The following is a 23,614-nucleotide window of genomic DNA, read 5'->3' on the forward strand; positions in this document are numbered from 1 at the left end:
TCTTACTGTAGTAATGAAGACAAACCACAGATAAACCGCCCCCTAATTCCCGATCCCCTAGGCCACTGGTCGGCAAACTACGGCCTTTACGCAGATACGGCCTAGCCAGTAGTCCCCCCTGGTCGATCTGGCCTAAAACTGACCCGCATGGGGTTGGCAACCCGCAGCTCTTGAGCCTCCTTGTTATGCCTCCCTTCCCTATTTCCTTCGGCCGGCATTAACACTTCCGCCGCCAGGGTGAGGGGACATTCCCTCTCCTCCGTATGCATTGCAGAGGTGAGGGATTTCCCTTCAGGGGCGTTCCTGGTGGGGGCGGAGCCATCAGCAGGGGGCTGGAGAAGGAGTCCAGGCTAGTGTGCCTTCTTGACCTCCTAAAATCGCCTAGTAGCCCTGGCCTAGGCGATCGAGAATGAATGGGAGCACAGAGCCTCCCGGGATACCTACGTCACACATCCCGGGAGGCACTTGGGTGCTTCTTCTGCACATGTCCCAGCATCTCAGGCATGCGCAGAAGGAGTCTTTTTCTGAAAAGGGAAAAATATTGCCGATCTTACGCATGTGCAGTGAGATCCGCAAGTTTTTTTCCAACCTAAGCTTGGTTGGGTGAAGTAGGAAGAATCAGGAAGAAGAGCAGAAGATGGCGGCGCCGGCTCTGACACAGATATTAGGACGACGCGGAACCCGATGGAAGACACCACCGGACCGATCAACTGCGCTGCAGGATTGAAGGTAAGTGTATTTTTTTGTTTTCAGTGTTTTTCAGTTTACTACCTCTTTAATCCTTTTAATATACATTATCAATTTTTATAATAAATTTGCTTTATTGTAATTGCATATTCATTTATATTGCACAATTATAATGTGTATTTTACAACCATGATAAAAAATGTAAAGGAAACTTGACGAATGTCAAAGCTGTCATTTATTTTTTGTCATGTTGATGCCTCAACATCAATACTTAGAAAAAAGGCAAAAAAAAGGAAACTGTTTTCATCTAGTTCTATAGGCTTGTGCTGGGGCAATTATTGTGAACAGTAGAGGGCGCCAAGTAGCTGGCAATTTCAGCAGCAAGTTAGTAAGTGCGTTTTGTGAGTTTGCAATGTATGTCTTTTTAAAATTATTTTCAAATCTAAATTCCTTCACCCCAATCTATTTTTCCTCAATTAATGAGAAGCAAGCAATTCCCACCAATTCCTGTCATGCAGCCCCAGTACACGCGCCAGGCCCCGCCCACTCTGGTTTCCCCGCACAGTCCCGGGAATTGGCGTCAGAGCGCAGGTCACGTGACGGGAACCTCAGGTGCTGCGTACTGCGCTCCGAGCGGGAGGTCACTATGCTGAGGAAGCTGACGGTGGAGCAAATTGCCGATTGGTTTACCATCGGTAAAGAGGTGACCAATGTCGTACTTTTGAGTGCCGGTCTAGAGCAGAGCCGTCAGCCAAAGCCCGTTGAGGATGAGGTGGAAAAAAGCCATAGCGGTTCTACTGGGTAGGTGCGGCCTAGGTAGCCTGGAGCCACAATTTGAAAAGGCTGCATGGAGGCCTGCACTGTGTCAGCCCCAATGTGTGAATATATATTTGCCTAATAACCCTACTGCATTCCTTTCTGCACGACCAGGCCTATTTAAAGTGCAGACTAAAGTATATCAAATGCCTTGTTTTTATGTTGGCATCCATTAGGGGAGGATTAAAACTGCTAATAGATAATATTGTACCACCTGTGTCTCCATGGTGAGATTTCCCTTTACTTCCTGTCATGTGGACCCAACAGAAAGGATAGATTTGCAATGTGAGAGCAATTTTGTTTTTTTTAAACCCCCTAGAGTTCTAATTCTTTCCATATTTTCATGCAAAAAGCGTTACATTTGTTTGCATGGAATTTATTTTACATTGTAGGCTTATAATTCTTAGGCATATCTCACCAAAATATGTCCAATATTTATTAAAATGAATCCATTTTATAATGAACTTTAAATAAAAAACACAAACATCCGTTAATAAAACAGTGAAAGATGTAATATAACTGTACAGTTGCATATATTATATATAATATAGGATATTATTAAAGATTTCTTTGTATCAGACTTAATACCGTTATCTTGTATTGAATTCAAGACAAAATTTTTGAATTTCCCACCGCGCCTCTCGCGCGAACTGATGCATGTACCGGCATCACCCGGAAACTCCGGAGAAAGTCTCTGCACACGCCGGGAGAAGATTCAAGAAGGAGGACGCCGCTGGATGACCTGCAGGGACGAAAAGGACGTCGGGAGACACCAGCCAATGAAACAAGGTAGGTGGATTTTTTTTTAGCAAACCTGAGTGCGACTGGGGATTCCCGCTGTTTGCATGGAAAATCTATCCTGAGTCACACTCAGGAATATCGCTGGGGGGGCTAAATAAGAGATTTACCCTCTGCTCTGATTGCAAAGAATTTTGGATTTGCTCTCATGTTTATTTCCATTGACAATCACAACAATTAGAGAGGCCAAAGGGGCAGTAAATACCTGCCACCCGCATAACATTTCTTCCCACCCAGCTTAAATAGATTTCTGCGTTGAGCACTGCTTTGTATGTAAATGAAGGACAATATGTCCCTTTCCAGCAGTCCCTTTGGTGAATCTCTGTTTCTTGGCCTCTGTGAGTTTTTCACCCATTTTAGGAGAGCACAGTAAATTTCCTCCCTGCTGGACATTGTGGTTTCTCCTGCCTGTCATATGGCACTGTAAGATGTATGAGCCAGTGTGAGAAAGACCCATTCTTTTGCAGCTACATACAAGTGATTCTGTGCCCACAGAGTACCCCCCATCTACTTCGTTTTCTGCCGTCTATGTCCGATAGAGGAATCTACTCCTATTTCCTGTGCTGCAGTACATGAGAAATCTCTCCTGAAACAGTCACTTTGGAATTGTCAGTCTGCTGGAGTCTCCCCTTCATGAAGATCTCATTGGTTCATCATGCTTATCTATTTGTTTTACTAAATCTCGTAAATGGGTGAAGATTAGTGGAAGGAACCAGAGAGCCACAGGGCACCCTAAAGAGCCACCCTATAGATTGATACTCCCGACAGTGTCTGTTTCATTGTTGACTTTAGCAGATGATTTCCTGGCATTGCACAGGTTTGGCTTGGTAAATCTTTATATAGGGTTGTTCAATTTGTTTTCATGTCATTCTGAACCTGTGGCATCAGTACCTTCAGTTGTTGATTCAGCTAGTAAAGTCAGAGCTCTAATTCAGCTCACCACTTGGATTATCAGTCCAGAACAGCGGTTGCCAAATTTTGGTGGTTCGTGGGTCTTCCCCTTTTGAGTGACACACGGCTCCTCGTTCATGCAAGGTCACAAGTCCGTGAAATGAGTGGTCCGTGATGTCCCAAAGGTTGGCGACCACTGATCCAGAGTATAAAAACTTGAGATTGTGAATTAAAACCAGGCAACTAGCATTTCCTAGAGGCCATCAGCTGTTTTGAGAAAGGGTGGTAAAAGTTGGCAAGCTTAGTATGTGATCTGATAAAAGGTGATTGCCCAGAAATTTTATTTGTGTAGTATGACCCTATCAGGTCAAATAGATATATTTCCTCTGTGTGTTCAAACACTTATAAATTTCCCACATCCTAATAATTCATGTTGAAGAAAAGGAAAAAACAACTTTTCAAAAATACCAGGGAGGCATACCAAAATAACTTACTGAGAGCAAAGCAACTTTTTTTTTTTTATTAAAAAAATAAAAAAAATAAAATAAAAAAGCTTGCTTTGTTTTCAGTAATTTTTATGCTTCCCTTGTATTTTTGAAAAGTTTTCCTTTTCTTGAACATCAGGAAGAAGAAAGAAAAAGGAATAAAAAGAATTATTTTTATATGAAATCAAGCATTTTGCACAGAGTGTGGAAATGAGAATTGTTTTAAAGCTGCCCATTACTTCTACATTGTGGGACCCTTCCTGATCTCCTACCCTGCGGTACTTAGCCTTCTTTTCAGAAATTATGCTTCAAACAATAACGCACAATAGTGGGACTTTTGAGGCGAATTACAATCCACTATAAAATCAATAAAACCTTTATTTATTTACAAAATAGCAACAACAATGATTTTGAAAGCTGCATAGAAAGCTGTATGAAAAGAGCATGCAATTCAATTGTCCATACAACTTTCCACATATGGTGTAAAAACAAGCAATGGAAGGCAGAAAGAAACACAGGCGGCTCCATAAAAATACTTCAAAAAGGTAGCTTCTCTTCCTACCGTAGAGACATGGAACTATACCTCTGATATGACCAACAATAAAAGTTTTTTTTTTTACATGAAATCATGATAGATTTGGTATCTGTGTTACTAGCTTTTCATATTTTGTTAATATGAATTTGATAGGATTTTTATGGAGCTGTCTTCTTCCATTGCTTGTTTTTACATATGTGGAAAGTTGTAAGGACAATCATGAGCATTTCTGTCATTGTAGATCTCCTTGTATGTCCTGAAGAATCGGTCACTTTTGCTGTGAAACGTGTCGACTGATTAAACACCACTCTTGTTGGTGTCTATACAGGAGATTGGATGCTTTTTGTATACAGCTTTCTGTGCAGCTGTTATTATCATTGTTGTTGCTATTTTGTACATAGCAACATGTAAAACAACCTTGTAAAACAAGGTTTTAATAATTTTATACTAGATTTTAATTGGCCTCAAAAGTCCCACTATTGTGCGTTTTTGTTTGAAGTTTAACTTCTATTTGCAAGGCCACATCCCTAATACAACTATAGAGGAATTCTCACATTTTTTTACCTGCTTTTCAGTAACCCAAAACCAAAAGAGCCTCAAGATGCTGAGCAAGAGTATATTGGTAAGCATTCATTCCCTTTCCTGTAAGCTTCCATCTCCAAGTACCTCAGGTCCAAAGCAACTTGTTCCCATCCCAGATTGGGGACATTTTTTCCTCCCAGTGCTGAATTGTCCTAAATGATCGAATCGACCCCTGACGCCTCTTTAAGAGTACCTGTCACTTAGTTCGTGCTGTCCCATACGGAGCTATTAAAAGTGGACCTACTACTAGGGGATCATGTAGACTGCCATTACAGAAGTCATTCCAAAGTACTGATTGCTTTAATGTAAAGCTGATCTTTTGGTGTCAGTAGTTTGTCGCACACATGAAAGAAGCATGCAGATAACTGTGTAATAAGTTGTGTGACAATTAGCTGAACACTTGAGCTGTAGACTCATTTTGAGTCAGGGATTTGCAAAGTGTTAAAGACAGAGGATCAAAACCCCAACCAAGCAACCTGTTAGAAATGGCAGTTTACATGATCTTTTTATGGAAGATCCGCTTTTACCTACTCCTGGAAGTAAAAAAAGGTGTTTGAAAAATTAGGCAAAATAAAAAGGGTCTGGGGTGGCTGTGTGTATTAAAAGATAATCTTGTACTTCTTTGAACTAAAACTTTAGAACAGTGTTTGTCAGGTTGAAAGATAATTGTGTTGTGCAGTTTGACAAATATTGAGGAAAATATGTAATACTAAAATCTGACTACAACAAAGTACCATAAAAATCTTGCAGTTATTACTAATAATGCAATAAAGTGAAGGTGCAATTCTGAGAGGTTAGATAATTTGCATTTGTTAATTACATTGTGATTTGGGTGAAAGGGGTTTAATCTGTCATGTTTTTTGGTAAAGAATAGGATTGTAATAAAAAACAAAAAAACAGCGGCTTCTTTTTTTTTTTTCATGTCCTAAAATCAATTTGTTTGGAATTGCGATTTCTAGATTTAAAACCTGTGAGTTTACTCTCTCATCGAAAATTGAGTACATTTATTTGTTTTAAACATAGCTAAATCATGCAAATGTATTATTTTTTTAAATAAACACGTTAGTGGTAAGTACATATTAAGAGTTGCATAAAAATGCAGGGGCATGAACTATACACATTACATAGGTCCGACATACTGGTACAAAAAATAAGTTCTCTATAGGGTCACCCATTGTCTATATATAGATCAGTTATTGAAAAATAGTTACATGAACTGCCTAAAAATAGCATTGCTTTTACGTTATGGTTTTGTGTTTATAAAATATGCATAGGAATCTTAATGCACATGGCATTTACTTGTAAAAACATCCGCTTTTTTTTTTTTTTTCTTCTTTTGTGATTGGAAGCAGTAGGATAATCTATGTAGGATAATTTTTTTTATAGGATAAGTGCACTTTCTTTCTCCATTGACCTAAATGCTCCCACTCACCCTACTCTTAAAGCGTACCCAAACTCACAATTTTCATTTTACATAAAAGGGTAGACAACCCTTTTAGGTATAGTAAAAATTCTGTGGGTAGAACACCCTTTTATAAAAAGAAAAAAAAAATGGTGACGCACTGCCTCTTATTTCTCGATCGCCTAGGCAATCGAGAATGAATGGGCGCGCGAAGCCTCCCGGGATACCTACCTCAGGCATCCTGGGAGGCTCTTGAGCGCTCCTCGTGCTCATGCCTGAGATGTAAGGAACCTTTTTGTGCAAAAATGAAAAATGTGCCTAGGTCACGCATGCGAAGTGAGATTGTCAAGTTTTTCTTTTCATCCTACGTCACCTGATCTCGTGCCTGGGTCGGGTGACGTAAGAAGAAGAGAGGATGGTGGCGCCCGAAGCGCCGGTTCCAGGACAAATGCAGGGACAACGCGGGACCTGATGCGCAGGACACCCCAGGAGCAATCCGACTGCCCTGCGATATTAGAGGTAAGTGTAGCGGTCAGATACAGAAGCTATCCTGATTCTTGCTGTAATACTACAAAAGTGCAGCGTACATGTAGACTTCAATGAAGAACCCATCTTTAGAAGACTAGATATTCAATAAAACCACATGTGCCTGTTGCCGGCTGCAGCATCACAAGCCAGTGGCGTGCTCATATTGTTGTATGTGGTATATATAGGGCTGATGAGGGCAAGAGGTGGCCTTTCAACCAATGTTAAAAGAAAGTGCACCTATTCTTTCAAGAGTAAACTCTTCCCAAATTAACCAGAAGGATAATAGTAGGGCAAGTTCCAGATTCGGTTTGAGAAAGTTGGAAATAAACTTTGCGTATTTCTGTCGACATAGCTGGACACTGTTGGGATTTCCTCTTTGTGGGAGTTTGTATCACCAGACACTGCAAAGTTGACTGGGCAGTTTGAGTTCCACAAATCCATCAGCTTCACTTGTTGATTCTCTCTCTCTATGGAATTTAGGAAATCTTTCAAGACGTGTTTGAATATGTAGACAATCTCCCAAGGTAGTACATCATTTTCTGCCAAAACTTCTCGAAACCTGAAGGCAGACCGAAATCAGTATTACACTTTATGCACTTTCTGGAGATCCTTATACATTTGTAAGTTGTAGGCAAATTTGTATAAAATATAAAAGCCTTTTAGATAAAGAGCACCTATTGGAGGATTTTGAAGCCAGACAATAAATATTAGACAACAGGTGTAGTTTTTAAAGATTTCCATTAGTAATATATAATCTAAGCAGAATCTGGCTAGTTAATTACCTGTTTAGATTAACTGATCCTCAATTTCAACATTCAAGGGAGCCTGTATAGATAAAATATGGAAGCTCACACTTGTTTTTAAAGTTTCTGGACCTGCCAACCATGCTTGTTTTACTACCTAGCACATTACTGACCAGCATACAGAAACATATAACCAATAAAGTCTTAGCACTTTTCCTAAAAAATTATTACAGCTTGGTAACCTTCCAGGTATTGAAGCCAACTTTGGAGTCATTAAATACATGTTGGTATTCATAAGGCGGATATTTTTCTTGTTTTGCCAACCTAGAAAAGGCTGCTTCTAACATACAATCTTACTCTAGCCAGACAGATTTGTTTAAATAGCAAAATTGTCCCAAATAAGTAAAATAACGTCGGTGGTTGTTAATATTTGGCAGATAACTCTAATTTCTTTATATACCTACATCCACATCTACCCTTCCAACTCAACCCTAATTTAAAGGGATAAGACTGGTGAAAGCAAATGTATTGTATATGCATACCAGTGTTTCTAATCCATGGTTCCTGAAGAGGTTTGAAAAGGTTTCCTAAACAATTTGCCTACAATTTGTGTGGGTTATTTCCCACTGTTATCTTTTTGGCTATTTGTAAGGGTGGCAGCCTTCCCACTGGCCATCAGTGTAAGAGGCATTCTTCCTACTGACCACCACTCTAATGTACTGTGAGCTGTGAATTGTGAATATAGGAGGGGTTTTCCTGATGACCTGAAAATTATTTCAAGGATGTTAAAAAGATTACAAAATCATTGCCCTAACTGATTATATGGACACAGTTTACTATGATAAATATCTTTAGGTTTGAAAACTGGCATATTTACTGGGATTACATTTCTGTTGTGTTTTTGTTCAGGTTGAGTAAAGGCTAGAGCTCACCAATACATTTTTTAGTTTAGCGAGTCACTGCTCTACCATGTCAAATACGTGTTCTTTCTGTGATGGATATACCTGCTGAGCACCGTCCCTGTATGGCATGGCTGAATCTGAGAGCACAGAACTTCCAGCTGCTTTTGTTCCGTAACGGGGATGCTTGGCTTCAAGCTGTAATCGTTTCTCAGCCAGTTATAATCCACTCCTGTTTTCTGCACCCTCTGCTCGTTTTCAATCTCATGCAGTAACCTTTCACGCTCTCCTAGGTGCCATTGTAACTCTCTTAGCAAAGTCTTGGTTACAACTTCTGATCCGGGGTACTGAGTTGCCTTGTCAGAATCGCGGTTCGACCATTTCATCCAACCGAAGAATGGCATTGTCTTGCTTTTCAAGCTAAAATAGAATTTTACATGTTATCATATCATCATATTGTATCAAATAATATTTTGGCAGCCATTTATAAAATAGAAAATGATCATAATGAAATTCAGTGAGCTTTTTAATGTTTATGAATGTTTACATTCAACAAGGAACTGAGGCCAGTTAAGTAGCCTGAAGTTTTATTTATTTAGGGACTTTGCTACCTCCGATACTAAATCACTTAAGTGATTTTTAACTCTTGCCACATTTGTATTATTGTAAAAAAAAAAAAAAAATCCTAACCTAGGTGGTGAAATTTTACGCAATAGTCAAGGTGAAAGACAAGCTGGAAAATTTGCCACAAAGGTTTTGTCCTTGTTTCTAAAACGTACTAAAAAAAAGCATGAAAATACGCAGGCTGTTTTAGGGTAGCCAACATCCACCTAACTAACTGTGTGTTCATCTTTGATCAAAATTACATATACACTTCATTCAGTTAATAAAACAAATATTGTACAACTTTAGGTAAATAATAATATAACAAAAGCTATAGCAGAAGCTTACCAGGTATTAGGCTCCTTTAAATGTTGGCTATATATTTCAGTGTTCACTTTTCCTATAAAAATTCGTTATACGTCTTCAATGGATGCCTGAGAAAATATAGTGCAGTATCATTAGTGTCCAGTGGGTATCGTCCTAATTAAAGCCGTCACAGTCTTTGGCTTTGTATAGTAATGGAGCAGCTATGGAATCATGTTGAGTGCATCTGAGCAGATTATAGACAGCTCTGTATGGACTGACTTCATCTGCAGATGTGCCTGCTCTATAAAGTTGAACAGGTCACATGATGTGTCAGTCTACATGTCAGTTGCATTTTAAGTCACTGCAGGTAACTTAAAATAGAATCATGTTCAACTACTGATCTAAAACTTGTTTTACAAGACCTATTATTGTCTTTTTACTTCCAGTAGCTGAATAATTTATCCCGTTTTTAAGAATCCCTTTCAAGAATGTGAATCCAACTGTCATGCACAGCAACATTTCAAGAGAATCATATTAAACTCAAGTAAAATGTCTGTTTATATCTATTGTCATGAACATAAACACTGAAGCTAAAGAAGAAGTAGAACTGATAAAATTAGATCTTACCATAATTATGTTGTTAAAGAGCTGGAATTGGATCTAGCCATTGCCTTTGCTCCCGTTAGGATAGTATGTAGAAGGAGACACTGGTTCATGATGATATTCTGTGAACTAAAGGTCGCTGGAGCAGTCCCCCCTCCTGTTTTTTTTCCCCTCTTCCGTTTCAGTTATCTAGTCTCTTTTTATTAGTCTGAACCCCGGGCATGAGGATACAGCTCCTCTCCTTACTTCCTTCCGAGATTACTGGTTTTACAGCTTGGAATCTTCTCAGCATTGTTGCAAAATTTTTTTTTTTATTCCCAGAGATGCTGAATTGTTGGCTACAGAGGCTGTATTAATGTGCCCTAGATGCCATACAACATAACACATGACGTTCATGGCAGTTATTAAAGCAGATATTATACGCTGAAAAAATTCAGATGTCAACACTAATAAGGCTCAGCTGGAAGCTTTTCACATTGCATTGTATATGGTACTATGAAGGTCTGAAGGAGCTGGGTGCATAATGACAGAACTGTCTTCGCAAATTTTAAGACAAATTGAAAGCTTGACTTCTTACCACCTATTTTATTGTATTATTGTTCAAATATTTTTGGTCTGTAAAAATGATTCATAGTGTTAGTGCTAGCCACAAACATTTTAAGTGGATTATATAATTTATAAAGTTGGCCGTGTATTTGTATTTTATTTGCAAACCCTGGGTAATAAACATAGGTCATCAGAACCTCTTCGTGCCTCATACAGGGATTTTTCAACATGATTACTTTTTGATCCATTGGTTTGCAAATGTAATTTTGCTAAAGAGGGCATAATCAACTGGAATGTGTGTCTAGTGCAACTTGATAAAATAGCTACATACTGGCAAATGCATGTTTTCAATAAATACTTACTTGTTGGTGCTAAAACTCAATGTAATTGAGTGCAATGTATTTTTCCTAACCTTATGCTTGCCACTGTCCCCTCATGGACTTGCCACCGTGTGATCCTGTAGGGTGCTCCTCTTTTAGTTTTGACACCCAGTGTCATTCTATCGAAGACGCCAGGGGAATGGCCCCTAAAAGTGCATTCTTAAGCATCCCTGGACTTGCAGGAAAATGCTGCCCTTGGCAATTCTCACTTGGGCCTTAATATTTTTTTTAGGGTCTTTGCCTATAGTTTGAGTAAATTCATGAAAGCTAGCTACATTTTACAATGCTGTGGTTTAGCAACAGTTGTATAGAAAGGTATAGAACAGGGGTCTGCAACCTGCGGCTCCGGAGCCGCATGCGGCTCTTCAGCCTCCTTGTTGTGGCTCCCTTCGGCTGCCGCGGGGAGATCTCTGATGGGGGATCCCCTTCCTCCCAAGAAACTGCGGAGGAGGGGGATTCCCTATCTATGTTTTGCGGCTCCAGACTATTTTTCTTTAGTGGAAGAGGAGGCAAAATGGCTCTTTTGATAGTAAAGGTTGCTGACCCCTGGTATAGAACATAAACTCCCGAACCTGGATCATACAATGTAAATGCGGCCACTCATCCATTGTTTGATTATATTGTTTATTTTTTTTTTTTGTAATAGGGAAGAATTGGCTCCCCTGTCAGTCTTTTTTTGCTGTTTCGTGGCCCTGGTAGGGAGTTTCACTTAGTTTCACTATTAGTTAAGGTGGCTAAAAATCCAGTGTTTTGAGCAATCATCAGAGGGATAGGTGAAGAAAAATCCTCACATGGGACCACCTGTCCCAGTGATAGCTCTGGGGTGACATTTTGGTTCACCCTGGAGAGATTTCCTGTTGCATCTTCAGAACAGGAAGTGCAGGGAAATCTTGCTAGCAAGGTACAGACAGCTAAAAGTAACCTAATACAGAATTTTTAAGAAAAAAAGGGTGCAGCACTGCCCTCTTAATTATGGATTGCCTAGGCTCTTGGGTGCTCCTTCTGTGCATGCCCGAGCATCTCAGGCATGTGCAGAAGGAACCCTTTGGTCAAAAAGATAATGCGCAGTGAGGTCAAGTTTTTTTTTCCCCCCATCTACGTCACCCAATCTCACGTCTGTGTTGGATAACGTAGTAAAAAGAACCCGAAAGAAGAGAAGAAGATGGTGGCACCCTGTGTGCCGGCCTGAAGACTGATGCCGGGACGACGTGGAACACGATGGAAGAGACCTCTGGACTGATCGACTGCTCTGTGGAATTGAAGGTAAGTGTAATTTTTTTCGTTTTGGTTGAGGTTTGAGTTTACTTCCTCTTCAAGGAAAACCCCCTTGTTTCTATGAGTAAATTGTAGTTAGAGGAAGCTTTAGTTTTTGTATACAGGCTCTATTTTCTGCCTTCATGTTTGTGGTTGTGTTTTACCTCTTATCATGATGCAAGTCAGGTGGCTTAAAGCACAATTTAATAAATAAGCACAGTGGCTCAGTAGATAGCATTCCGGCCTTCTCAGGACCCAGGTTGGAATCTCGGGCAGGACACTATCTGCATGGATTTTTCAGGTTCTTCCTTTGTTAGTGTGGGTTTCCTCCCAAATCCGTCCCCCCCCCCCCCCCAAAAGTTTTTTGCTGTTTGGTTACTAGTGGAACCCGTTTTTGGACAGACAGGTCCTGATTGATATATGAACACCCTAACCCAGTAACTGGAATTTCAGAGTTAAATGTATTTGAATAAGGCCAGAGTGGAATATTCATGGTGTCACAGTTACTCTATATCAGTAACTGCAATTAAACATAATGCCTGCAGGCGGTTCACTGACACTTTGACGTGCACCAAATAGACAGATTATTTCCACGGTACACTGTAATAATCTTCTAATGAAAAGGGAGAATATCTTTAATAGACTGGTTTATTAGCTGAATTGGTTTGGTTGCTTGTCCACTTAAAGTAACACTTACCAGACGTTTGGAATCTCCTATCTCTTTATTATATATTTTTAAAATGATGATGCAACTCATGTTTTCTTTCCTAGGCTACAGTATGAAAGAGCATATGTTGAGGAGTTCAAACACCTAGAAGATCAAGAACTGCAGATGTACAGCAGAGATGGTAATTGATTAGGCATTTGTTTTTTGTTGATTCCTTTATATGTTTTCTACAGTTTATAATTTTCAGCTGTCAACATAGTTTTGACTTTTCTAGTTTTTTCATTATATATATAAATTATATAAAACTGACCATTAAAGTTTAAAAATAACCAAAACTGTTTTTCTTTTGTTACTTTATTAGGAAAAAACCCTAGTTGGACACAAGCAATAAAATAATCAGACAATCAACAGGCAATTTGAGGAAATCTAGCTCAAAGTGAATGAAAGGAAAATTGCATTAATATTGCATTAAGTTCCACTGCCCAACCAATTCCAATGCTGCTAGTATGTATAAGCCCTAGGAGAGTTATAGGAAAAGGTGCCTCATTGGAGAATTTTCCCTCAGCTCACTTTGGTGACAATTGGGAAAGTCAAGGGAAATCTAATTTTTTTTATCTATTGACCTCAACACAAATAGAGGGTGAATTGGCATACTGAGGGGCATGGCGGTATAAAATTGGCAAAGGGCCTAACACTATCCTGCTTCATCCAAAACTAAAAAATATTCTGCAATTTTTTTTTCTGTTGATGAAAGGGCTCTTTCTGCACATGCCCAAGATGCTCAGGCATGCGCACAAGGAGCAGCCAAGATCCTAGGGATCCCTACGTCATGGGACCCGGAAGGCTCTGCACTCCCATTAATACTTGGTTTCTTATGTTTTGTCTACCCTGTTATATAAGGTAAAAAATATGAGTTTAGGTACACTTTAAAGAATATCTTTGGTTTGTATTGGTCAAATGAGGAAAACTCTCCCAGAACAGAGTCTTTGGTGCGTCCTCATAATATGCTGATATGGAAATACATTAGATGTTTTAGGTGTTTGTGTGTAAAGGGAAGGTTGGGGGCACATTTCTGGCTGTAAGGAGCAGACATGAACTTTGAAGCTCCCACCAAAAGTGCTGCTATATTCTTCCACATCAACACTCTGCTATTACCTGCATCCTCACACTTGCTTTTGATCCACTGAGGGATTGCCAGGTGTCCATGGTAGGCAAAGCTGATTCTGCTCATTATTTTACCAGTTGTGCCACCAGAAACCCAGAGCAATCAGACAGGTTTGACAGATTAATGCAGAAGGAATATCGTTTGTTCCTTTCTGCAATAATGACCTGCCTGATCATGGAAACTTAAAAGTGGAACTTTAGTTCCACTTTAAAACACTGTTATTGAGCATACCTAAGAATGTCAAATTTTCTGTTCAATTATGCAATCTCTCTCTCTCTCTCTCTTTATAATTAGAGGCCACAGCTGTCATCTCCAGAGATAGTCCGTAAGAAGACAGAGCATAGATATGCTTTATGCTCCTTTGTGATTCTGTTGAACTTTTCAAGTCCTGTTGAGCCCAATGTTCTCCCTTTGCTTAATTATGTATTCTACGTCTTATACATTCTTTACCTGGAAACTTTGATGCTGCTCAGGAAGCTAGTTCTGTTCTTCCCTGTTATGTGTTTTATGTATTACAATGATTTCTCCAACAATATAAATCATATTGATATGTATGGGGACTGATTCATATTGAATGTGGAGCTGTGCAAGAGTTTCAGCTTTACAGTCCATCTGTGATTTGTTTGGGAGAAACTCACCTGAAAGCAAAAATATCTGGCCATTTAACCTAAGTTAACAAATATTTACATTCCTCCTTTCACTCCTTGATTGTCAGACCTCTGGCACAATTTTTTTTATTAGCTTCATATCCTAATTAGGTATAATAATATTATTATTTTTAATATTAATGAACAGGATTTATATAGCACCAACATATTACGCAGCGCTGTACATTAAATAGGGATTGCAAATGACAGACTAATACAGACAGTGAGAAGAAACCCATGCAAACACAGGGAGAACTTATAAACCTAAAAAAGATAGTATCCTGATTTAAAACTGGGAACCTAGTGCTGCAAAAGCGCTAGCCCCTGAACCCCCTTCCCCCACCACCCCCATGATTCATCTAGTGACAAATATTCCTCTACAGTTGGCACAATTACTTCTCCAAGTTTACGTGGGAGCTCTTCTGGAAGCTAAATCCATTCTGGTTGTTTGAGCTCTTTATATCCAATGGTTCTGTTGTAAACTGCCCTTTTTATCTAAACAAATGTCTCTACATCCCCAAAGGGCAAAAAAAAGGGTAAAAAAAAAAAAAAGTAATACTAAATCTAACCAATGAGGAGATGTTTAGGCAACTTTTATTTCTCCAATCCTCCTCTGATACAACAGAGTCCAATTTAAAGACTTTTAGACATCTCTTGGTCTCTGTGCCTCTTCAAAAAGCTTGTAAGCAACCCTTTTTCTAAAAACACTTTTACTGGTCAGAAGGAAGAAGGAGATAAATGGTTAGCTCACAGATCTAAATCCGAGCAAGAAAAAAGAATGGTGGTTGACCCCCTTAAATTTTTAAGTCAAACTCATTTATGTAAAAACTGCTCTCGTAACCAATATGGTTTAATATGCTCGGTCTCAAGTGGTTAAGCGAAAAGTTCAGTTGGCTTCAAACAGAGCTTTCAAAAATGACATTGGGGTTTTAAGAGTAAATCTAAAAATTTGTAGATTTTTATTTATTGTTTCCATATATTAGAATGCAATTGCTTTTTATAAGGGGACTGTTGCTCACTGGACTAAACTCCATCCCTGCTAAAAGGTGATCTGTGCTATATTATCATTTAGGGTAAAAAAAAAAAAAAAAAAATATTAATTTAGGAGGGCTTTCCAGTCCGGTGGTGAGTATCTGCATTAACCTTTTTTTCTTTATCAAAGAAAAAAAAAATATTAAGTTGGTTCCACATTTTTGCTCTGTGAAAACACATGCATGGACACAACGTGAAGTCTGTTAAATTTTCACATTGTTGCACTGCAAAATCGTTCATTATGGCTACAAAAACTTTTTGGTGTGTTTTGGCATGTTAGGTAATGTATTGACTGCCTTTACTCAGCTAGGTGTAAAGCACAAAACAAAAACCATTATTAAACTTAAGAATGATCTGCAACAGTGCAAACCTATTCTAGGTGTACAGTGGGATTTAAACTCTGAACTGGTATTGCAATTTACATTTTTTTTTTTTTTTTTTTAAATATTTTTTATTGAAATTTTTTAAAATATACAGAGAAAAACAATAAAAACACTAACAGTAAAAACAAAAAATACCAGCATGATATATCAAAAAACAAACAAAAATAGACTAGGGGAACAATACAATAAAGAAAGGAGAAAAAAAAAATACTCGAATCTGACATTACAGGTTGATACTACAGTGGTTTATATTTGAAAAAGTCTACGGTCTATGCCTAAAGCTGTATGATGAGCTAGCCAAGGAGTCCAAACCTTATAGAAATTATGCAAAGAGTCATTTTTTCTAAGACCATGGTGTCCGACAGTCTGGATAGTACTGCTTGAAAACTTAACGTGGGTTTCCGCCATGCAGCTGCAATCACTTGTCTCGTGGCCAGAAAAATGAAAGAAAGTAATTTTCGCTGATATTTAGAAATACCAGAAGCTATATTGTGAAGTAATGCCATCCAAGGGTCTCTCTTAAGGGACACATGTATGACAGATCTTATATAATTAAATATTCTGATCCAGAGCCTTTTAACCACAGGACAGTCCCACCAGATGTGGCGAAACGTACCTAGGTCTTTACAGCCTCTAAAACAATGTGGATCACCCCCATTGATAAATTTGGCAACCCTTACTGGAGTAAAATACCACCTAAATAATACTTTATATGCATTTTCCTGCATGATAACATTCGAAGAGGAAATAGCTATATTCTGCCATATCCCTTGCCACTCCTCATCATCTAACTTTGATCCCAAATCTTCTTCCCATCTTTTGACCTAAGAGAGCAGTTTACATTTTTAATATTTTTTTCCCCCAACCATTATGGGAAAACCGATTTGTAAGGTTGTTTATGTGAGATTTCCACTGTGATGGAAACGGAATGATAGCATGGATGTGCTAAGAGCATACCTTTTTAACAGCTTGAGCTTTCTCCTGAGCATGATTAAGTCATGCGGAAATACCATGTCTGAACTGTGACATGTTGGATTTTGCCAGAAGGAATCTTAGGTTTATCCTGTACATCACGTTGTTCTATCACAAATGCTTTATTTATTCATGCAGAGTTTTTATGCCATACTATTTTGTTGATTTAGATAGATATTCGAGTTAACTGGTGTGTGCATATGTACCAGATAATTTCTGCATGTAAGCAGCCTTTGGTCCTGTGTAAACTCATCACACGATATTTCCGAACAACTTTTGTCACATAAAGCATCGGTGGAATTTTATTTAATTTTTTCATCAAAACATACAAAAGGAGCTGTGTCATTTCTACCTTTTCCTATGGATTTTTCCTTTAGCAGAGTCTACATGTCTGAGATTACACCGAACCTAGCACAATGTGTAACTACTGAAAGCTTTGTCCAGAGCGTAGAATTTTCCATACTGGCTTACAATGTATTTTTCAGGCCTTTTGTCCCTCCGTCCCCCTAGTACAATCTCTAGCTATCTCATAACATTAGCCCCCGACAGTTTTTTTTTTTTCCACCCTTGGTGCGCTTTGTAATTTTTTGTTTCTATTAAACAATTTTATCTTAAGGGTTGTAAAGCTTTCAGTTGGTGGTGTTTCAGAAGATGTACAAGTATAACTTATACTGGTTATATTCTTGTGGCTCATTAGGCGTCTGGTGTGATCCATTTTTTTTTCTGGTGATGAGACTTTTCATTACTTCCTAAAGTTTTAGTTTGAAAAGTATCTGCCTTTCACTTTATTAAGTACAATATCCTTCAATTTACTCTGTGGAGATATACTGTATCAAGCAATATCCCCTTATTGTCTGTGGCTTGGGGTGTCTGGATGTGGTTTGGGCTGTGGTAGTCCATCTCTCTGATATAAACTGATAGAGGAATGTATGCAAAGGTTATTGCAACTAGACTTATGCACATTATCCCACATTTAGTATCAAACGATCAAGTGGGTTATGTTATGGTGTTATGAGTATGCCTAATATACAGCATTATTATCGTGCCACGATATTGTCCCAACTCAAATATTGGTGGACCCCCTTCTAGTAAACTGTGGGCTCAGATAGAATCCCATTATAGAACAGGTAGATTGGAAAAATTTGTTGGCAAATAAAATGGGATTAACTTTTCTGACCACCCCATATTACTAAACTACACACCAACCAACTGGAAAATTGGTAACTTTTTATCTGGAATTACAAGTTTGAAATCTTTTATTGCCCAATTGCAGCTTACCTTTTTAACCCAACATGGCATAAGCAAGGATCTTTTCTTTTTTGAAACCTTTAAATCATTTAAAGCCTTACAAAATATGTATGATCTGCCTGATTCAGATCATTTTACTTACCAACAGATTAACCTCCTGGGCGGTAATTCCGAGTGTGACTCGGGGTAAAAAAAAAAAGATGCTAAAAGGGGTTAGTAACCCCTGAGTCACACTCGAGGTAGATAAACCTATTGGAAGAAATAGTAAATCGCTACTTACCTGACCCACTGGTGTCCCGCGTTGTCCTTCTCTGCGATGTCCGTCTTCTCCTCCGGCGTGACGTCTGTGCATGAGGACGTTGCCTGCGGGGCGGGAAATTCAAATCCATTTGTATTGCATTTTTTTTTTTTTTTTTAATTTTTTTTTTTTTTAATTCATCCAATTTATTATTTTGACATGATTTTGTGTTTCAAACTTTATTATACTCATACTAATTTACTGTAAAAGAAATTTTTGTGAAAAACAATGTACCACTTTTAGACATGTAAATCCGGAGAGAAATCAACCGCCCAGGAGGCTAAACATCTTTTTTAAACGCACAACAAAGAAGTATTTGATCCCCTGATCAAATTTGTTTATTTTGTACGTTTGCCCTCTGACAATGAAATGACCAGTCTATAATTGTAATGTTAGGTTTATTGTAGCTGTGAGGGACAGAATAACAACAAAATAACCCTCAAAAACCCAGTGCTCAAAAGTCAGAGCTTGATGTGCATTGTAATGAGTGAAATAAGTATTTGATCCCTTTCGCAAAAGATGACTTAGTACTTGGTGGCAAACCCCTGGTTGGCAATCACAGAGGTCAGACGTTTCTTATAGTGGGTCACCAGGTTTGCACACATCTCAGGAGGGATTTTGTCCTACACCTCTTTGCAGATCCTTTTCAAGTCAGTAATGTTTCGAGGCTGATTTTTGGCAACTCAAACCTTCAGCTCTCTCCACAGATTTCCTATGGGATTAAGGTCTGGAGACTGGCTAGGCCACTCCAGGACCTTCATGTTCTTATTCTTGCCACTCCTTTGTTGCCTTGGCCGTGTGTTTTGGGTCATTGTCATGCTGGAATACCCATCCACGACCCAGTTTCAATGCCCTGGCTGAAGGAAGGAGCTGCTCACCCAAGATTTGATGGTACATGGTCCCGTCCATTGTCCCTTCGATGCGGTGAAGGTGTCCTGTCCCCTTAGCAGAAAAACCTCCACCTCCATGTTTGACGCTGGGGATGGTGTTCTTGGGATCATAGGCAGCATTCTCCTCCAAACACGGCAAGTTGAGTTGATGCCAAAGAGCTCAATTTTGGTTTCATCTGACCACAACACTTTCACCCAGTTCTCCTCTGGATCATTCAGATGTTCATTGGCAAACTGCAGAGGGGCCTGTACATGTGCTATCTTGAGCAGGGGCACCTTGCAGGCTCTGCAAAACTTCAGGCTATAATGACGCAGTGTGTTAACAATTGTTTTCTTAGTGACTATGGTCCCAGCTGCCCTGAAATCATTGACAAATTCCCTACGTGTAGTTCTGGGCTGCTTTGTCACCGTCCTCATGATCATTGCAACTCGGCGAGGGTAGATCTTGCATGGAGCCCCAGACCGAGGGAGACTGACAGTCATTTTGTGTTTTTTCCATTTGCGAATTATCGCCCCAACTGTTGTCACCTTCTCACCAAGCTGCTTGGCGATAGTCTTGTAGCCCAGTCCAGCCTTGTGTAGGTCTACAATCTTGTCCCTGACATCCTTAGACAGCTCTTTGGTCTTGGCCATGGTGGCTAGTTTGGAATCTCATTGATTGCTTCTGTGGACAGGTGTCTTTTATACAGGTACTGTAACAAGCTTTAATTAGGAGCATTCCCTTGCAGAGGGTGCTCCTAATCTCAGCTCATTACCTGCATACAGTAAAGACACCTGGGAGCCTGAAATCTTGCTGGTTGATAGGGGATCAAATACTTATTTCACTCATTACAATGCACATTAGGCTTTTACTTTTGATCACTGGGTTTTTGAGGGTTTTTTGTTGTTATTTTGTCTCTCACACTTCAATAAACCTACCAATACAATTATGGACTGGTAATTTCTTTGTCAGGGCAAACGTACAAAATCAGCAGGGGATCAAATACATCTTTCTTTCTAAAAAAGTTAAAGATATTTATGCATTTTTACAAAGCACCAAATTAAAAATTAGGGGTATATCCTTGTTCTAAAATTTTCCTAGTGGCAACACATATTTTCAAGTCTGTTCTCCCTTCAATGGGTAAATGTAGGAGGGTTTTTAATATTTTAATTACTAGCTCACAATGGCGAGCAGCCGTTAATTACACATACAAAGCTACTAAATGTGCTTATCACTGGGATCTATATTTAAATAGATGGTATCTTACTCCGTATAGGATATCTAAATTTTCTTCCACACAGTCCTCTTCCTGTTGGAGAGACTGTGGAGAAGTTGGCTCATTGATACATTTATTGTGGTATTGCAAATCCATTTTGACCGCAAATATCTAAGCTTATTGGAGATATTGCCTTGGTCAATTTGCCTCTCACTCCCGAAATGACACTGCTTCACTTCCATGTAGTCTGCTACCCAACTACATCCCGATTCCTAATCAAAATTCTCTTCATTTCAAAATTAGCCCCTACCAAAAAGTGGCAAAATAACCAAGTTCCTAAATATCTTGAGGTAATTAAAGAATTGAACCAAAAACGGATGTATGAAAAAATTCTTGTGCTGGATAATCCCTATTCTCGATTTTACGATCATTGGTCCCAGTGGCTAAATCACCCTAATTGTACCCCAAACTTTTGGTGCTCAGAGACCACTAAATCTACAGACTCCATCCTGTGTTACTCAAAGGGGAAAAAACTTCCCCCTGAGTGACGCCATAATGACCACTATAATTACCAGCTTCATAATGTGCATGCGCGGGGAGCCGGGTGTCGCTCAAAGGGGAAGAATCGTCCCCCAGAGTGATGTCAGTATGCCAGAACCCACCCACTCTCCCATTGAAGGTCTGAGCCTGCAACGGACGAGTGGGCAGATTGTGTCGAGAGACACAACCCACCCGCCACCCTGAGTCTGCGATCCGTACAGGAGACATTGTCCTTTTCCTAACCCGCTGGGGGTTGCGCTAGCCAGAGCCACGGACCACCGCTGGTCCCTGTGCTCTAGCACCCCACCTGTCAGACGGCGTGGGCCTCATACCAGGATTAGAGACCCCTGATCTAAATAACTTTTTGACCTCATGGAGACCAGGAAGCCTGCAAGAGTCAGAAATTACGTAAGTATTTACCTCCAAGGCAGAGGAGCATTTAACAATTTAAAAATTTAATTTGGGAAAAACCCAAAAGGAATGGGTTAACAGCCGTCCAGAACAGGGCTTAAAGTTTTTCTTTAGTTTTAGGTTGCCTGATGCTACTAATATGTATCTATATAGCAAAATGTTTTTAGCACTATTGAAAAACCAAGGATTGTCTTTTTTTATCCCGTTTTCAGGTAACCATAACCATCTCAAAGGATTTGAAGTAAGGGAGTTGCCTGTACCAGAACATGACCTTAAATATCCAGTGTTACCAATATTAAAAAGTAGAAAAGAGGTAAATTAAGTTTTCTTTTGACTGATTTATTGTGCTTTATCTAAATTCCTATTAGCAGTAATAAATACTCCCTGTTTTACATATAAAGTCAAGGCAAACATTTGGATTGAAAGATGGGAAAACCTGTGAAAACTGTTTAAGGATTGTTTTCTGTCTATCTAGTCATATGATTTACACATTTCTGTCAAAAAGCCAGAGACCTACTTTAATTTGTTTTTAATATAATTGTGTGTTTAAAACTTATATATTGTGAGGGATTATCATCAAACACACTGCAGAGGGAGAACTCCATACACCGGCTTTACTTTGGGGTTCTTGCATGTGTTTATTGGTTAAAGCAGCAACAAAAAAAAACAAAAACCTTGCAAGGGTTTGTTTAACCACCTGGGCGTTTCACTGATGTCTGGATTTCTGTACCAAAAGCGGTATACTGTTTTTCATGAAATTTTTCTTTTTGAAATTTTAGACCTGTAACTTACAGAAATTTGTCCGAACAAGGGTCTAGTAGATATCCTGAATATAATAAAGTTTGAAACACACAATCATGTAAAAAAAAATTAACTTTAATATTATAAATAGTGTATAATGCAATGTAAATGTATAATGCAATATATATATATATATATATATATATATATTATATAAAGATTTATTTGTATTGGACTCAATACAGCTTTTTTGTATTGAGTTCAATACAAAGTTATTTGAATTTCCCGCCCCGCCTCCCGACCTCACTGACGCTTGCAGCGACGTCACCGGGAAACCCCGGAGATTGTCACTGCACATGCCGGATGAAGACAGAAGACATCTCCGGAGGAGCTGCGGGGACAAGGTAAGTATTTTTTTCAGTTGTAATCCGATTGTATTACAGTGTTGTATGACAATCGGATTGCACTGTAACGCTTGTTTATATTTTTAGCTACCCCGCACCTGGTTCAGGGTAAACGATAGTAGCAAGTTATCTTACCCCGAACCAGGTGCGGGCTAACCGCCCAGGTGGTTAAGCAACCGAAAAAAAAAACAGTTTAAAAAAAAAAAGTTTAGACACGCTTTAGAGTTTTTGGTCCCACAGACCTAACCTTTTGGAGACCTAGGCTCTCCCAGCAGACTATCCAATTGAGCCACCTGGTCTCAGGCTGCATCTCCCCCAGTTTCAAAGACATGCTCTTTTTTTTTATCAAAGGTCAGGTGCGTTACACCCATCTTCCATTTCTGGCCTGGAAGAAAGATCGTGTGCCTGGGCCACCCATTCTTTCCAGGATACTCCATGCTGGATCCTGGATAAAGAGCTGCAAATCTAGAGCACAACATTTATTTACAGCTTTATCTAAGCCTTTTAACCCCTTTTCTAAGTGAAACTGAGGTAGATGATGCCAAATACCCTTTGAATTGTGCATCACATGTTTTGTTCTATTACTACATATTTGTATATATTTTATTTTTATCTTTAAGCTGCTGTTTTAAGAAGTGTTTTTGTATTTGCAGCTTATCACTCTTATTGAGTCTAATTCAGTAGTGATTATACATGGCGCAACTGGCAGTGGTAAAAGCACTCAACTGCCACAGTACATCCTTGATCATCACATTCAGAACTCTGCATACTGTAATATTGTGGTGACACAGCCCAGAAAAATTGCTGCTTGCAGTATAGCCACATGGATCAGCAAGGAGAGAAAATGGCCTCTGAGTGGCTTAATTGGTTATCAGGTAAGACATATTTATTGATACGAGTAAGATATATGTATTAATATATATATATATATATATATATATATATATATATATATATATATA

At 39.0% G+C, this 23,614-nt stretch overlaps 2 protein-coding genes across 3 annotated transcripts in view; one reads left to right on the forward strand and one right to left on the reverse strand.

Annotated features, from left to right (window-relative positions):
- The first annotated feature begins 1,293 nt into the window (after nt 1–1,293).
- TDRD9 (tudor domain containing 9) overlaps nt 1,294–23,614 on the forward strand; it is a 76,885-nt gene continuing 54,564 nt past the window's right edge. Inside the window, exons 1-4 of the mRNA XM_072427853.1 lie at nt 1,294–1,488; nt 12,830–12,906; nt 21,720–21,820; nt 23,306–23,527. Coding sequence (XP_072283954.1) covers nt 1,334–1,488; nt 12,830–12,906; nt 21,720–21,820; nt 23,306–23,527 — 555 coding nt within the window. The 5' untranslated portion in view covers nt 1,294–1,333. The remainder of the gene's footprint in view (nt 1,489–12,829; nt 12,907–21,719; nt 21,821–23,305; nt 23,528–23,614) is intronic.
- RD3L (RD3 like) lies at nt 5,779–10,179 on the reverse strand. Of its 2 annotated transcripts, XM_072427854.1 has the most exons (4): nt 9,903–10,168; nt 9,318–9,403; nt 8,472–8,786; nt 5,779–7,283 (listed from the first exon to the last, which is right to left on the reverse strand). In XM_072427854.1, exons 3-4 carry the CDS (start codon nt 8,768–8,770, stop codon nt 6,992–6,994), a joined length of 591 nt encoding a protein of 196 aa, XP_072283955.1. In that variant the 5' UTR covers nt 8,771–8,786; nt 9,318–9,403; nt 9,903–10,168; the 3' UTR covers nt 5,779–6,991. The 2 variants fall into 2 exon arrangements, with proteins under 2 accessions (XP_072283955.1, XP_072283956.1); XM_072427855.1 differs by lacking the exon at nt 9,318–9,403 and having other exon boundaries at nt 9,903–10,179.

Source organism: Pyxicephalus adspersus, chromosome 12 (genome assembly GCF_032062135.1).
Source record: "Pyxicephalus adspersus chromosome 12, UCB_Pads_2.0, whole genome shotgun sequence".
Classification (NCBI taxonomy): Eukaryota; Metazoa; Chordata; class Amphibia; order Anura; family Pyxicephalidae; genus Pyxicephalus; species Pyxicephalus adspersus.

What these genes read in the sequence shown, in the direction of transcription:
- RD3L (XM_072427855.1), bottom strand. Translation starts at nt 8,770, where the DNA reads ATGCCATTCTTCGGTTGGATGAAATGGTCGAACCGCGATTCTGACAAG. An exon ending in ACAGGGACGGTGCTCAGCAG is followed by an intron (nt 7,284 to 8,471) that starts GTATATCCATCA and finishes GTCTGCCTTCAG; the next exon opens with GTTTCGAGAAGTTTTGGCAG.